The sequence below is a fragment of the Cheilinus undulatus genome, linkage group 10, assembly GCF_018320785.1.
Source record: "Cheilinus undulatus linkage group 10, ASM1832078v1, whole genome shotgun sequence".
Classification (NCBI taxonomy): domain Eukaryota; kingdom Metazoa; phylum Chordata; class Actinopteri; order Labriformes; family Labridae; genus Cheilinus; species Cheilinus undulatus.
In genome coordinates, this window is record NC_054874.1 from 20,771,177 (window position 1) to 20,786,243 (window position 15,067).

The window sequence follows — 15,067 nt, forward strand, 5'->3', positions numbered from 1 at the left end:
ACAGGAAGCAGAAGTACAAACAAAGAAGAATGGGCAAAGGGCTCCTGAGACATGCGCTGTGACAGTAGCAGCAGTCATTTTAGGGCACAGTGAGGGTGCAGGCACTTGAGGATAATTTGTTGTCAGTACTGTCAGGAGTGTGTTTTAGAAAAGTGAAAGGCTTTTAACTTTGTGTGCGAGTGTGTAGAATCAGATGTGGCTGCTAGGGCATCAGTTTCTCTGCGCTGAATCTGCAACAAAAGACGTGAAAATGGTACAAAAGTTTGCTTTATTTATATTTGCTGTTATCTGTACAACCATTTATATATATATAAAAAAAAAGGAATTTTAAAAAACACTGTACACCAGAGACCTCAACTTACAAGCCAATTTAAAAACTTTAGACTTGCAATAAGTTAGAAACTAAAGTGCCATTTGCAGTTTGAAAAAAAAACAAAGATCTGCCTCCATAAAAAAACATGGCACTCAAGGATTTTGGGCCCTTTGCTGGCATAGTCCTTGTGGGAATTTCAAATGTGGCATGAGCATGCTTTCTACACTCCAGGCGGCATTTTCTTTCTTTTCCCAGACAGATGGAGGCTTTGCTAGTTGAGGGAGTCAGTCGCACATCTTGGATCCGATGCTGTAGGGACGTTGCCTTGCAAGCCGGACAAGGAGTCTGAGGGTATTCTTGCATTTTTTTTTGGAGTGCCCTTTAAATTTCTGTTGGTAACCTTTTCCCCCTTGCAGCAGTCAAGGGACTGTTTTCACCCCTCAGATCTGCTCTGGTGTAGATCTGCCTGCCTGCTCGACCATGTTGCCCTCAGCCTTTTCCCCCCGTCATATGTATGGCTTACTTTCCCCCTCTGTTCACATCTCTGCAGAAGAAATGAGAAAACTTATTAAGCTCAAGAGCCAGGATAAGGTAAACAACACATGCATACACTCACCAGCCTTGTAAAGAAACAGAGGGGTTATGATTAATTTGTAGCATTAATTCTCTGTATGTCAGGACCTCTGATGATAGCAGTGGATTTATGGTTTATGTGTGGCTTGTGTACGTGCACAGGCCCATGCATGTGTGGTTCATACAACTGCTTTAGTGCTGATAGCAGGATCATGATGCTCATGTAGTCAAGTACGCTTTTATCACCAAAGGCCGTGTAGATAGCCCACCTGAGTCCCCAGACATGGCATTTACACACAAGAGGTGCTCAGAGATAAACATGGAAGTAGTGGTGGGGGGTGTAGTGCAGAGTAAAAACAAAGTAGCTACAACAACACACTGTTTCATTACACAACATACACCTCCTCCATCACTACACACTGCAGCCTGCTAGCTTGTCAGCTTAAGTGGAAAAGGAATAATGGGAAGATTGAGTGATATGAGCTGTAATTCTCTTAAAGACTTACCTGCAAGTTCCTGGTCCAATATGTTGATAAAACTCTCGAGCTCCCTTGTGTCACCTAGCTTGGCTGCGGCAGATGACAGAGAGAAATGGAATTTGAGAAACTGTATTATAGAAAAAGGAAAAACAGCAATGGAACATTTTTTGTGGAGAAACAAGGCTCGGTGCCATGGTATTTCCTTTGGACCAAATGCTGAAAACCAATTTAAGTCCCGGCATTACATATGAAGCAAACTACTTTCGGAGCTGCAGACACATTCTCAGCTCTTTTCTTCAAACTGTGATAAAAGCTGATCCTAAGTGCTTAAAAAATCCTTGACAGCTTGATGGATCCAGGCAGATCTTTGTTGTCAACATCTTAAGGTATTCTGTGTAAACACTGACAGAGTGAATGCCACCTCATGGTCACCCGCTTGTTTTTCATCCTTTGGGATTATAAAAGTAGTAAGCATCTCTACATGCAACAAAACACACAACCACTTTCATTCATTTGCACACACCTGAGGCACTTTTACCGCAACATTATAGCACATATAACCCCTGCAGGAGACTTTTGGGGGGAGCTGAGACGTCACAGTCACAGCGGCAGGGGCTTTGTTGTGTAAAAACAAAAAGAGCTCCCAGGCTAATGTGGAGAGTTTTGTTTGGCTGTGATAGTGATCAGAGACAACATGATAGTGATCACTGGAAGAACAAGGGGCTATCTGGATGGAGATGTGGCTGATGGGAGCCTGAAGTACCTTTTGGTGCCAGCATGATGCCTGCTGTGTGAAGCTCCTCCTCGCTGGTGTTCAGACTGTTTCCCAAAGAAGCTTCACTGCCTAGGGGAGAGACAGGGAGGGTAGGAAGGGGGATGAGAGGATAATAGAAGAAGAGGCGAGCACTGAAGCCATGCAAATGATCAATGACAACAGTGACAACACATTTAACACAATGCAGGGGTGTGAATAATAAGTAACATAAAGTAAAACGAAGGTAAACACGTGTTCACTGTAAGCTGCTCCCGAGTGTCAGATTTTGAAAACGGTTTGCTTGTTGAAACATTTGGGAGGAAAAATGCTTTCAATAATGACGACGCATGGGAGCAGAAAAGCCTCTTTTATCTCATAACCGTCAACAATTCAGCAACAACAAAAATAGAAAATCAGACAATTACAGAAGATGGGCTATCCACATTGCGGTTCATTCCAGTACACAGCTACTGTATTGTTGTGAGGAAAACAGAGTACAGGGATGTGTCCTCTTGTACTGTTAATTTCATGCAAATTAAAAGTGTCGAGCCACAGTTGTTTGGGCTGATAAAGGAGCTCAAACAGCACCCAGGGGGACTCCATAAGTAATGTTTCCCTCCCTCAATTTTGTGCAATAACATTATCTTGATAACAGTAACAATGTTTCATGGTGACCATTAAGTCACTTACTGTAGTCTGAGTCATCCACCCCGCTGTCTTCCGCCAACCCTGTGCGGCTTTTCGCCTCGTGCAGGACCCGCTGGTACACATGAGCTCTACTGTGGGACGGGGCCTTCAGCTCCTCCACCACATCCTGGAACTCCTGCAGCAACTCGTCCAACTCCAGCTCCAAGTCTGTGGAAAATGTGACAGCAGTTGGAGAGAAATCCCATTACTTCACTGAGAGGAAATGTTAAGATGGTCTCAAGATATTTCAGAAAGCAGAGAGGCAGAGGATTATAACATTTTTAAATCCTGACTTAGAGTAGCATGTTTATTTCTGACATAAAGCAAACAAATAATTAACAACTCAAAGATCATGTTGCTCTCTGAATGAAAAATATCATCTGGGTGAAAAATTAAATAAAAGCCAAAGCCTTTAGTTAGCGTTTATGTCAGTGGGTTGTATCTGATAGCTTGATGTGTGGATGTAAAACTAACAGCCCATAAGGCATATAAAACTTCTAACAGCCTGTGAAACAACTGTGATAAACAAATATTGCATTTTAAGCCCAAGTTCTGTGCTGTAGGCTGAAATAAAACAACATTTTGATCCGTTTTTAGAATATAAACACTGTCTTAAAATAACAGATGTGGTATGGGAGGAACAGACCCCACTTTACACACCATCAACTATTTTATCTGGCTTACATTAATAGGATGCAGCATTAACAGTTGCTTTAGGGAAATACGGGGCAAATGATAGGAGGAAGAGGCAGGAATTTGTTATAGTTACAGCAGTATTAATAAAATGGAGGGAAAATTGTGTAAATAATAAAATGCAGGTGCACTATATCGGTGCAAAATATACAAAAACATTAAGAATGTGAGAATTAAAACGTGTGAATTGAGGGAAGAAAGCCTCTCAAACTACTAACTGTCGTTTTCATGGAAGTAAACATTACAGGTTAAAGCCTCTTTGACATAAAAGTTGGCTACTGTTGGTATTTATGAGCCTATTGGCTACATCACTTTGCATTTAAAGAAATAATGAAGTTGGACTCACCTGTGTTTAAGTCTGAAGACATGCTGAAGCTGTGAAGTAAAAAACACCAACAGGCTGCTGTGAGTCTGAGAAACTTCTCAATAGTTTGACGCACACGAACACGAGTGTAGTTTTTTAAATGAAGCCCTCCACACCCGCTAAGCTAGCAGACAGGAGCAGCCAATCACGTCGCAGGGAGACCACAGAGTCTGCTGAATTGAATAGAAAAAACTGTGGGTGGAAAGTTAGTTGGAAAACCATCACGTAAATGAGACGGCCGGAAATGAGCTGTTACGTAACTCAGGTCGGGACTTTTCTGCTTCGCCCATGTTTTCAAACTTATAAAGGGGGGAGCGTGTGCCGACTCTTAAAATTACTCCTTAAGTATTCACAAGAATGTTTCTTGTTTCTGGTAAGGGAGCTTGGTACGTTAAGTTTTTAAAGAGGACCTCGAGTCACTCTGAGTTTAAATGAAACTTTATTAAAGAATAATATACTGTGGTGATGTCCCCGTGAATGTGCTTCTGAAGAGCTTTGCCACTCAGGGAATTAAAAGTCGAATTATGCTTAAATTGTTTATTTCAAATCCATAAAATCCCCTATCAGATGCAAAATTTACATTTAGTAACTTATTGAATGTCAGTGTCTTTGATTAAAACGTGTTCTAGAAGAAAATTGTTGTTTCAACCATAGACTCTTAATATTTCATTTTGCTGTATGGATGCAGTACTCTGTTCTATCGACAGGGGTCGCGCTGGTGCAGTTTCAGTCAAATTCCTTGGGGAAAAGTTGTTCCAATGTGGTACATCTCTCATTCAGAGTAATGGTCTCACATGTTAAACCCAAGTAAAAGTAGTCCTCTTGACTAAAATATATTCCCAAGTGTAATATTCTTAATTGCACAAAATCACTTGAAAAACCATTAATATTTATGATGCAAAAGTCACATAGAGCTTGTTATCAGATTGTGTATTTTTCATGTTGCAATCAATGAATCCTGCTTCAATATCAAAGCTAATTTAGATGGGGGCGTTTTTAGAAAATTCACTGCTAGTTTAATCGTTAGCCTGATCATATTTTACAAGGTTTTGAATGCAACAATTTAAACAAAATAATCAGTTGTATTAGTAAATTTACAAACTTCTACACAAACTTTTAAATTAATAGCCTTTCTTTACTGTATACAAGTCTGTGTGCATTGATAGTATGGTTGAAAAATATGCAAATAGTGCAAGAATGATGACTATACATGATCAGAAGTATAACGTATCGAGGTTTTGGGTAGAATTACAACAGCTAGAGAGGATAATTTATGATAGTTGTTGTAGATGTTCAATAATAGGCATCGTTTACATCTGTGCTATTTATAGAACCTAGATCCTTAGGGTTTTAGAGGCTTCTAGAAATAAGCAGAAAAGAAAACAGTACCAGAAGATAAATCTGCAGGTGAACAGTGAATCAGACGCAGTTTAAAAAGATTATGAAGTAGTAAAACAAACAACAGACAGCAGGTGTGCCAATAGAAACAGGTGTGCAAGCACATTTGGTATTTGCACATTAATCCTATTATAGCTAAGAGGAAAAGTATGTGCATAAACCACATGCTTACTCATAGTTTTTTATCCTTAGGACCGCATGAGTTGCCACAAAAACATGTGTTCCACTCATGCAGGTAAACTTGTTGTTTCTCTGACTTCTCCTGTATCACTCTGACACGCAAGGTAAGCGCTGTAGGAGGGGCATGTAATGAATTCTGCCTCAGCTGGGCAGGTTTAGGTTGCTGTCTGTGTCCTCGGTGTTCACTTGCTGCTGGGGATCTTGGGTAACATGCGAGGGCGATGGGCCATGGGACTCCTGATAATATGAACTGGGCTGGGCTGCTGCAGGTCAGTAGGTCAAAAGCAATGCAGGGATTGTCTAATTGCTGTCTCAGTGTTTCTGGTTTAGTATAAATGTCACATTTTTGTGTAGTCTTCAAAGATGTAAACACACTGCATTTGAAGCAGGACTGAGGAGATTTGGAGTTAAATGAAAATTTATTCAGAGCATTAAAGATTAGAAGAAAATGTATCACTGTCAATTATTTATAAAAATGCAAAAATATATGCAAATTACAGTTTCCTTTGTTATGCCACGTACATGCTTTGTTATTTGCTTTTTATTTTTTGTTGTTTGTGTATTCGCATGAGAGTAATTGGTTGAAGATAAGCGAAGGGCCTCATATTACCTTCATTGTGCTGCTGCCTGCTTTTACTAAGAGCTCAGTGAGGCATGAAGTTTAAACCTTATCACCACCAGGGAAAACCTCAAGGCTTTGTCAGTCTTAAGCACTGCAAAAAGGCTGTCAAATCATAACCAAAATCAAAACAGTGCTTTAAAAAGTGCTTACTCTGTTTGTCTTCTCCTGTCAGAATCTGCTGGTTGTGCTCCATCTCCACCAGATCACATGTGATTCTTCAGTCTGGTTTTCTGTCCCGGAGGAACAGGAGCCTGGCGTTCTGGCTGGGTCGCTTAGTAAACACTTTCCACCGCCATACCAGCTCCTGACCCAGGAGTATCTGTGGATGGACAAAAACACAGGGAATTTCTACACCACTGAGCAAAAGATGGATCGCGAGGCCCTCTGCCCTGAGGAGACAAAGGCTGAGGAATGCATTATTTTACACAATGCTGTGGTGGGGCCCTCAGGAGACCTTATACAGTTCCCTGTGATCATAGAGGACATCAATGACAATGCACCTCAGTTTGAAAATGGTGAAATATACCTGAAGGTGTCTGAAGATGTCAGAGTGGGGACCAGCTTCTTACTGGACATGCAGGCTAAGGACAGAGATGCTGGATATAACAGTGAGCTGCATTACCACCTGGAGGAGTCTGATGGAGTTTTTAGTTTAAAAATCGAGGAAGATGGGTCTGTCGTCATGCTGGTTGTTCAAGCAGCTCTGGATAGAGAAACTAGGGACCTGTATCAGATGGTTCTGGTGGCATCCGACTGTGGCTCGGATCCTTTAAGTGCTACAGCAACTTTAATAGTCATAGTGACAGATGTTAATGACAACTGTCCAAGCTTTAGCTCTGACAGCCCCCGCAGTGTCTCCATCCCTGGAGACGCCCCGAAGAACACGCTGGTTGCTCAGGTCAGAGCCACAGACCCAGATTCAGGTCCGAATGCTGCTATCATGTACTCTCTCAGTCCCAAAGTCTCCGAGCGGGCCAAGAAGCTCTTTAGCCTCGACAGCCTCACTGGGTACATCAGACTAACACAAGACCTCCAAAGTGACAACCCAGAGGAGCTGCTGCTGAAAGTGTTAGCGAGCAGCCGTCATTGCCCCCCAGCAGACACTCAGGTAACCATATCCGTGCTCCCCAAGGCGCACCAAGAGCTGACGATCAAGATCGGGTTCATAGCGGAGCATCAAAACCAGACTCTGGTGTTACAAGAGAACCAGCCCCCCACTGTCTTAGCTGTTTTAGAGCTGGAGGGTGACAGCAGCTTTAAAGGCTCATCTCTCTCCATTGAGAGTGAGGCGCCTTTCACTTTGAACCCGCAGAATGGTAAATATCTGCTTTCCACATCAAAGCCCTTAGACTATGAGATGAAAAGAGAACATCAGATTTCTCTGGTAGCGCACGGGAGATCAGCCGAAGGATCTGTGATGGCTGCCTCCAGGCGTGTGATCAGGGTGATGGTGGCAGATGTCAATGATAACGCTCCACAGTTCCTCCAGTCTCAGTACGAGCTGCAGGTGGAGGAAAATAACCAGCTGGGTATGCCACTGCTACAGGTCTCTGCTTCAGATGCAGACAGCGGACACAACGGGAGGGTGACCTACAGGTTGGACAAACACACACCCACCATCTTTAACATTGACTCGGTGACAGGTCAACTGTTTGTGTCTGCCTCTCTGGATAGGGAGCAGCAAGGTGAACACACATTGACTGTGTTTGCACGAGATAGCGGCTCTCCTCCCTTAGAGTCGGTTGCCACGGTATCCATTCATGTTCTGGACCAGAATGACAATGCACCCGTGTTTTTAACCCCTCACTTCATCTTTTTTATCCCTGAGAATGTTCCGCCGTTCACCCAGGTGGGAGGTGTGGGGGTGACTGACCCAGATGAAGGGGAGAACGGTAACACAGAATTGCATGTTGTTAACAGCAGCGGACCTTTTGTTGTGGATAACACTCAGGGAACGCTACGCTCCACTACTAACTTGGACCGTGAGACACAGGACCGCTATGAACTCTACCTTCTGGCCAGTGATCACGGGCACCCAGTGACTCTGACGTCAACTGCCAGGGTGACAATCTTTGTGGAGGACATCAATGACAACCAGCCAAAAGTGATCCTTCCCAGCAGCAACTTCTCATGCCTTGCAGTGTCTCCAGCAACCAACGCAGGCACCATGATTACAAAAATCTACGCCATCGACGAGGACTCTGGGCTTAATTCAGAGATGACGTATACTGTTGTGGCGCCAGAAACGGTACAAAATCACAGTCCATTCCAGGTCGATTCAAGGTCAGGGAACATCACCGTAATACAGCAGCTTTCACAAAAAGATCTGGGAATGCATCACTTGTTTGTTGTGGTCAGAGATGGAGGAAAACCAGCTCCTCTTTACACCACCGTGTGGGTTAATCTGATGGTCAGCGAGAGCATGGAGACCTGCCACTTGGACAAGGCGCCAACCTGGACAGGAACATCTGATTTTGGTCAAGCCCCCTCAAAGGCCCCCATCTGCGAGGTCGAGGACACCAGATCAGGGCGGCTGACTCTGTTAGTTGGCCTGTGTATGATGCTGGCGTCCACATGTTTGCTGGTGGTGTCAGCTGTATTGTATCTAAAACAGAGGAGAGGAAGTCTGAGGGAGAAGAAGAGGACACACGTGGAAGAGAATGAGATTCCACTCAGGCTCAAAAACAAATATTACTCTGAAGACTAACAAGATGAAGCGAACAAAGTGTATAATCCTCACTCACACAGTTTCAAGGATGAAATCAGCCCCTGATTTAAACAGAGGAGTATTTGTGAAAGGCTTCTTGCATTTTAATAATCATATCTGTTGAATTATTCTGATACAGTGTTCTCAACATTTGTCAAGAGTAATTCTGCAAAACACAGTTGAAATAAAGTCGATCTAAGAACATTTAAACAACCTGAAATGCATACAATATGGTCTGAAGATGAGAGTAGTTTTTACATGTGATTGAGCTGTATTAAAGCAAATTACAAGAATAATGTTATCATCTTTAGGGATTATTCTCCTTGACCCCTGCAGTGAGAATAAGGCTGAGGTAATGGCTGCTGAGTTGATTGGTCCTTACTCAGATTTCCCACTCTAAGTGATGGGGAGTCTGAAGTATTTAGACACACAAAAGGGTTTAATGTTCCTCCAGTGGGGAGGTGATGAAAGTCTCTTAAGAAGCAGCTCTGAGACAAACCACAGGAGGTGGAGGAGAGCGGCTGTGGACAGGTGAGAGGCGGTGGAGGGAAGGAACACCGCCGTCTCAAGTCACCGCTTCACACCTGTTATCCGATAGCCCTGCTTCTCACCCACGATGCTGGATGGCATCCAAAAGGCAGGGTGGAAAAAAAGACACTACTGTACTGCACAAAGTAACCCAACAGGCTTGTTGCTTTTCGATGACAGATGTTCGGAGGGAAATCACACTGTGTTCAAAGAAATCTTTACAAAAGGCAGTCGCTCTCATGTGTTAGCGATACATTTATACGCATGCAGGGGAAGAACTGAGATATCAAACCAGGTTAAGTAATGCATAAAGTATGAATGAGTCAAGGTAAAATGTGTTTACAAATCTGTTAACACTCATTTACATAAGGAGTCCAGGCTAAAGTCTCACAAAAGATTTTTCCCCTTTAATGGTGTCATGAAGTAATAATTGAGCGACCCTTTTAAGATACACCTGTGTTCAAGGAAGGAGAGCCAGGAGCCAGAGCCTGTAAAACACCATGTACAACAATCTGGTTAGTGTAGAACAAGGCTTGTACAACATGAGACATGTTTCTCTGGAGGATTTTGAAGCTAGCAGCTCAAAAAGTGAATAATCTAATAGGGTTGTACTGTAAGGCAAAGTACATTAGCTGAGAGGGAATAAAAAGCTCCATAATAACATTACAAATTAAAGAAGGAACAACAGGTCCCATTAGATTAAAACATGCACAAATTAATATTAAAGCAGACCTGCTGTAGTTTTAAAAGCAGCATTTTGACCTGGCTAGCAATCTGTATGATTTTACAGACTAGTGGGACATCATTCTTAGTGTTTTGCCTCTCCAGAAGTAGGTGGTGTTGTAGGGTAAAAATCCTAACGTCTGCCAATGTGGAAAGCAGTGTCAGGAGAAAGCCTGCCATCTGCTGGATGCACATGAAGCCAACCACAGCTCCTTTTTTTCTGGTGTTTGGCCAGAGGGTGGAGATGAATCAGAGGACAGTTTCTCACTCCACAGTCAGGTCGACTGAGATCAGTGACGCTCCCCTGCTGCATGCTGCTCTGCTCAGCTCAAAGTACATCTATCTCATTTCCATTTCATTTTTTTTCACAGGCTGAACATTTGATAGTGGGTAAAAGAGTTGAATGAACTGACATGGACAAAGACACAGATGGTGGTGACCCAAAATACACAGTGGATTGTTCTTAAAATAAACATCAAAGTATTACAAACAACATAATCCTGCATGATTACAGCCGGTTTTATTATCAAATCAACATGCTATAATAATGCTGAGAAATATCAAATTACAGCTTTAAAAGCGGAGCCAACATTATCAAAACTGTGTTTACTTATGGTTCAGTTTGAGACTGCTTTCTCATTGCAGCCTGACTGAAGATCTATTCTCTTGTTGTGGTTTAAAGCTGAGGCTTGTTGTTACTGCTGATAAGGAAAGATCAGAATTTACTATTTACTATATTGCGATTGCAATTCACTATGCAATTTTTTTTCAAGTTCCTCATCTTATTTTCAGCATAGTTAATAAATCATTCTATATTAGAGCAAACACAATAAGTTAAACAAACTGTTCTTTCCTGTAGGCTGGGTCTATATGTTAGGAAAAAATAAGATGATGCAAGATTCAATATTAGCTACTTATTTTTTTCTCCTGAAATCACAGTAGTTAACTGACAGATTTGTTAAACTTACATCCTTGAAAGCAATAATCATGACAACTTGAAAAAAGCTCCACCAAACAAGTGTTATGTTAACATCAGTATGAATGTTAGTAACAAATAGGGCTGAATGATTTTGTAAAAATATCTAATCACTATTATCTTGACTTATATTGAAAATTCAGTATGAATTTTTGTATTGAGGGGAAAGATTATATTATATTATTCTCATTTGTAATAAGAAAAATGTGCAAAATTAAAGACCCTTGGATTTTTTGCAAACTATCTTATAAAAGAAAGTCCCACTTAAAAAGTGTATTATGTGTAGAGCATAACCTATCTGCTGCAAAAAATATTAAACTGCTATTCTGACACCTTTCAAGTTAAAGAAATATTGCACTTTCTGTAACTTGAAAACTGTAGTTGTACATATTGCAATTTAATCTTTTTTTTAAATGCCTTGCCTTTAAATTACTTGCTACTCTGCAAAAAAATACTTTATACTTTTTCATGAGTAAATTTATAGACCAGCCCTCTAACTGAAGTAAACTTTAACCAGAGTAACCATACTTTACTTGAGTACAATAGTCAAATACTCTTTCCACCTCTGCTTGTGTTAGTTTTCTTGCCATGGATTCTAAAAATCCATCACAGTATTCATTTCCCTAACATGAAGGGGGTCCACACATACAGAAAAATATAAAAATGAGTGGGCCACTTTGTTATACCTCACCTTCAGTGTACTAAAGGAACTGAAACTTAACCAACGTGACACTAACGGCTCATTTCCACATTCAGACACAAACAAGAGCACCAAGCCGACAAACTTTATAGGACTGATGTTCTCTGAGATGATTAGTGCAATGCTTGGTAAATCAGACATTGAAATGGAGCAGAGGAGCAAATAAGTAGCCTGCCACTATTTTCTGTCATTATCATTTTGTCTTTTTTCATCACGGTGTTATGAATAAGGAAATCCCTTTTTGATTGTCAGTGTGTTTAGTACAATACAGTCAAGCACATGCTTCATGTCCTAATGTAGGACATATTTCATATCATATTTCATATTTTTATTATTAGGATCTTTGGCAGTCAATTAAAAATGGACCATGGGACTCATTTGGCAAACAGGCCATAGTTTGGACAGCCCTGTGTAACACTCAAGATCTCACCTACCCCGACTAGGACAGGAAATTCAATCATTAAGACTGTTGTGTGCCTTTGTTTCAAATGTGTATCTAACAATTTTTAATAGGCTAATACTTGAAACCAACATGTATTCTAACATATTTTGGGGTAAGGTTGTAATATAAGTTAAAAATGAACAAGACAGCATTTTTGTTAGCTAGCAGCAAGCAAAAGGCAAATACTGAGCATAAGCCATAATGTCTGTGAACATTTTTGTGGTTTTTAGGGGTCTGCACTTTTTAAGAGGTTGGAGAATTTGAAACAGAGAGCATACACATACACATTTTCTTTTGCAAGGCTGATATTCTGTCCCATAGTCAGAGCCTTTATGGCACTGACCCAATCACCAATTATGCTATCGAATCCACCCATACAAAAAGCCCCATTGAAATTTAATCTATAAAGTGAAAACTCAAAAAAGTACAAACACCTCAAAAGTAATTATAGTAACATGAGTGAATATAATTTCTAACTCTAAATCCTGTAAACTGGGTATATAACACTTACATTTTTTTAACATAACAATTTCTAAAGCACCCCAAAAGTTGGATGCCATGACCCAAAGAAATAATTCATCCTAAGCTTGCAATCAGCTACAGTGATGAGAGAGAAAAGTTTGTAAGATTGCAGGGCCAGCGGCTGACAAGGACCTTAGAAATACTTGAATAAAAAAATAAAAATAAATATTTTGTCAAAAAACTTAAATTAATTGTATTTTTCCATGGGGCCCAAATTCCCTGGTAGCACCCCTTAAATCGATCTAGTAATCAATCTCTAAAACATAATTGATAATATATTGCAGCTCAGCACACTTTAGAAAGAGGGTGGGTAGTCATTGATGTTAAATAATGATAAAAAAACAGTAATCCATCATGATCACAGCACTAAGTAACATTAGGAAAATCACAGTGGCAATGAAAATCCTCCTTTTAGAAGCAGAAACCTCTGCAGAAGCAGACTCATTTTGAACAGCCAATGGCTAAAGCAGTTATGTCTCCTAACTGCTCGCTACTTCTTACATCTTAGTCCTCTCTGTCTCAAACCGTGTAGTTGGGTTTTTGTGTTGCCTGGGTTCCTATTGTTTTTATGGCACCTGTGATGTCTATGCTCTAAGGTGTCTTAGTTAGCAAGGTGTCTTATGTTGCCTGCATTCTAGATGTCATGGTTTGCTAGGTATCTTACGACATCTGGGTTCTTGGTGTCTTAAGATGCTGTTAGTTTATTATATTCATCAGGTTTTTGTCCATGTTCTTGAACTGCTTGAATTCTGCAGATGTTGAAGGGTGTCATTTACTCTTTTCTCTCTGTTTTTTGGCAGATTAGATTTCCTCTTACATTTTTAAATGGAGTCAGGTGGGTCCACAGCAGCAGGTAATCCACACCAATGATCCAGAGGAACCTACAAGACAAGGAAGCTCAGGTACTTCCAGGAAGATAACTGGTCAGTGACCTAAATAGTACATAAAGATTCACAGTAGTAATATGATAACAATGCATGAGGACACAGCAAAAATCTTTTAACAGGCATAATACTCAAGCAGACCCAAACTCATTAATGAACAGCCATCTGCTAAACATGGCATATAAAAATCAAGGACCAGACATTCTGAGAATCCTCTCAGACTGCTCCCATCTTAGCTTGAAAAATTCAATGAAGGAGTTCTAGCTTAAAAAGTGATTCAGGCACATTCTTAGATCAACTCTAAACAAGGAAAGGATGGAAGCTTTTATCTTAGTAAGGGGGTGAGGTTTAATCTGTTGCTAGGTGAGAACTCTTTTGAAAGATGTGATTAGTTGATCCAAACATGGGAAAAAAGACACTTTAAGTGGACAAAGTGTTTTAAAACACATACCACTGTGCAGTAGTCTCTTCACATGCTGATAGTGTATGAAGAGAGTACTAATCAGTGATTGGCTGCACCTGTAGAGTAAAAAAACATTTTGAAGGCTTGCTACGCAGCCTCATGTTGTCTGAGGAAAGTCTAAGATAGACTGAAATGCATTAATAGTTTTTGTCTTCCCAGCCCATTATGATCCAAAAAGAACATTCTCAGTCAAGACTCCAATTTGCCCGCCCACACCCTTTTTGTGCAAATTCTTTCTTGATGCATCTCTATCTTCATGTTAATTTACCAAGAAGCTACTTTTAGCATCTAATGTAGGTAATATTAATGTGGGGCTGTCGCAGAGCTGCAGTAGTTTGTGTTAACACCTTTCACTATGATGCTTTTATCTCCTCTCTTTGAGAAACTCCCGAGCCTCTTTAAAAACTCTCCTCGCTGCTCCTGGCAATTTTTCACCTTTTGAGTCCTCTTAAGATGTTTTATGAATAAAGGAAGCCTAGTGTTAGTTCATGCAGGACACGGTAGTCATACGCCCAGCAGTGATCAGCTGACAGCCAGCTGATCCTCATATTCGCCTCTTTGCTCCCACAGCCAATTACAGCTCTTTCTCTCGACACAGTGGTGTATTCAAATATGACATACTTCTCAATAATCCCTACTTGCATTAATGCTCATGAACTACGCTGCTACTGCTTAGTCTCCTCCACCCCAGCCTCCTCCTTTATAGCATAATGCTTGTTGCTCATATTCAGAGTCATGCTACTATGGACAAATTGCTTTTGAAATAATTTAACTTTATTCAATTCGCATAGTCATAAATGTATCGATCCATATGGGGTTTCTAGCCATGCACTCCCTGGAAAGCATGCAGTTGGACTAACCCAGGGAGCATCTTTTGAGCACAGCCTCCTCCGCAAAGTGAAACTGTACCACTGATCATCAACTGGTGGCCCGAGGGCCATATCAGGCCCCCCAAAGCTGAGCCAAGCTGCATGTTTTGGTTCTGAATGTCACCACATCAGAGATATTAATAAGTTTTGTAAGAGTCAATAACTTTGTGTTTTTTAGTGTTTTATTTTT

General features: G+C 40.9%; 2 protein-coding genes across 2 annotated transcripts; one reads left to right on the top strand and one right to left on the bottom strand.

Annotated features, from left to right (window-relative positions):
- Positions 1 to 249: 249 nt before the first annotated feature.
- On the bottom strand, positions 250 to 4,037 carry si:dkey-27i16.2 (regulator of cell cycle RGCC-like). Its single transcript, XM_041797048.1, has 5 exons — positions 3,846 to 4,037; positions 2,810 to 2,974; positions 2,129 to 2,209; positions 1,393 to 1,455; positions 250 to 857 (listed from the first exon to the last, which is right to left on the bottom strand). Exons 1-5 carry the CDS (start codon positions 3,865 to 3,867, stop codon positions 850 to 852), a joined length of 339 nt encoding a protein of 112 aa, XP_041652982.1. The 5' UTR covers positions 3,868 to 4,037; the 3' UTR covers positions 250 to 849.
- A 1,453-nt stretch (positions 4,038 to 5,490) lies between these two features.
- pcdh20 (protocadherin 20) lies at positions 5,491 to 8,770 on the top strand. Its single transcript, XM_041798180.1, is given in 3 exon segments — positions 5,491 to 5,496; positions 5,546 to 5,710; positions 6,236 to 8,770. Coding segments are annotated over 3 exon segments (2,706 nt in total).
- The last annotated feature ends 6,297 nt before the right edge of the window (positions 8,771 to 15,067 follow it).

Coding starts and splice junctions, on each gene's coding strand:
- si:dkey-27i16.2 (XM_041797048.1), bottom strand. CDS start 3,867: ATGTCTTCAGACTTAAACACAG. Junction 2,975..3,845: donor GTCTTCAGACTTAAACACAG/GTGAGTCCAACT, acceptor CATTTTCCACAG/ACTTGGAGCTGGAGTTGGAC. Junction 2,210..2,809: donor GGTGGATGACTCAGACTACA/GTAAGTGACTTA, acceptor TCTCTCCCCTAG/GCAGTGAAGCTTCTTTGGGA.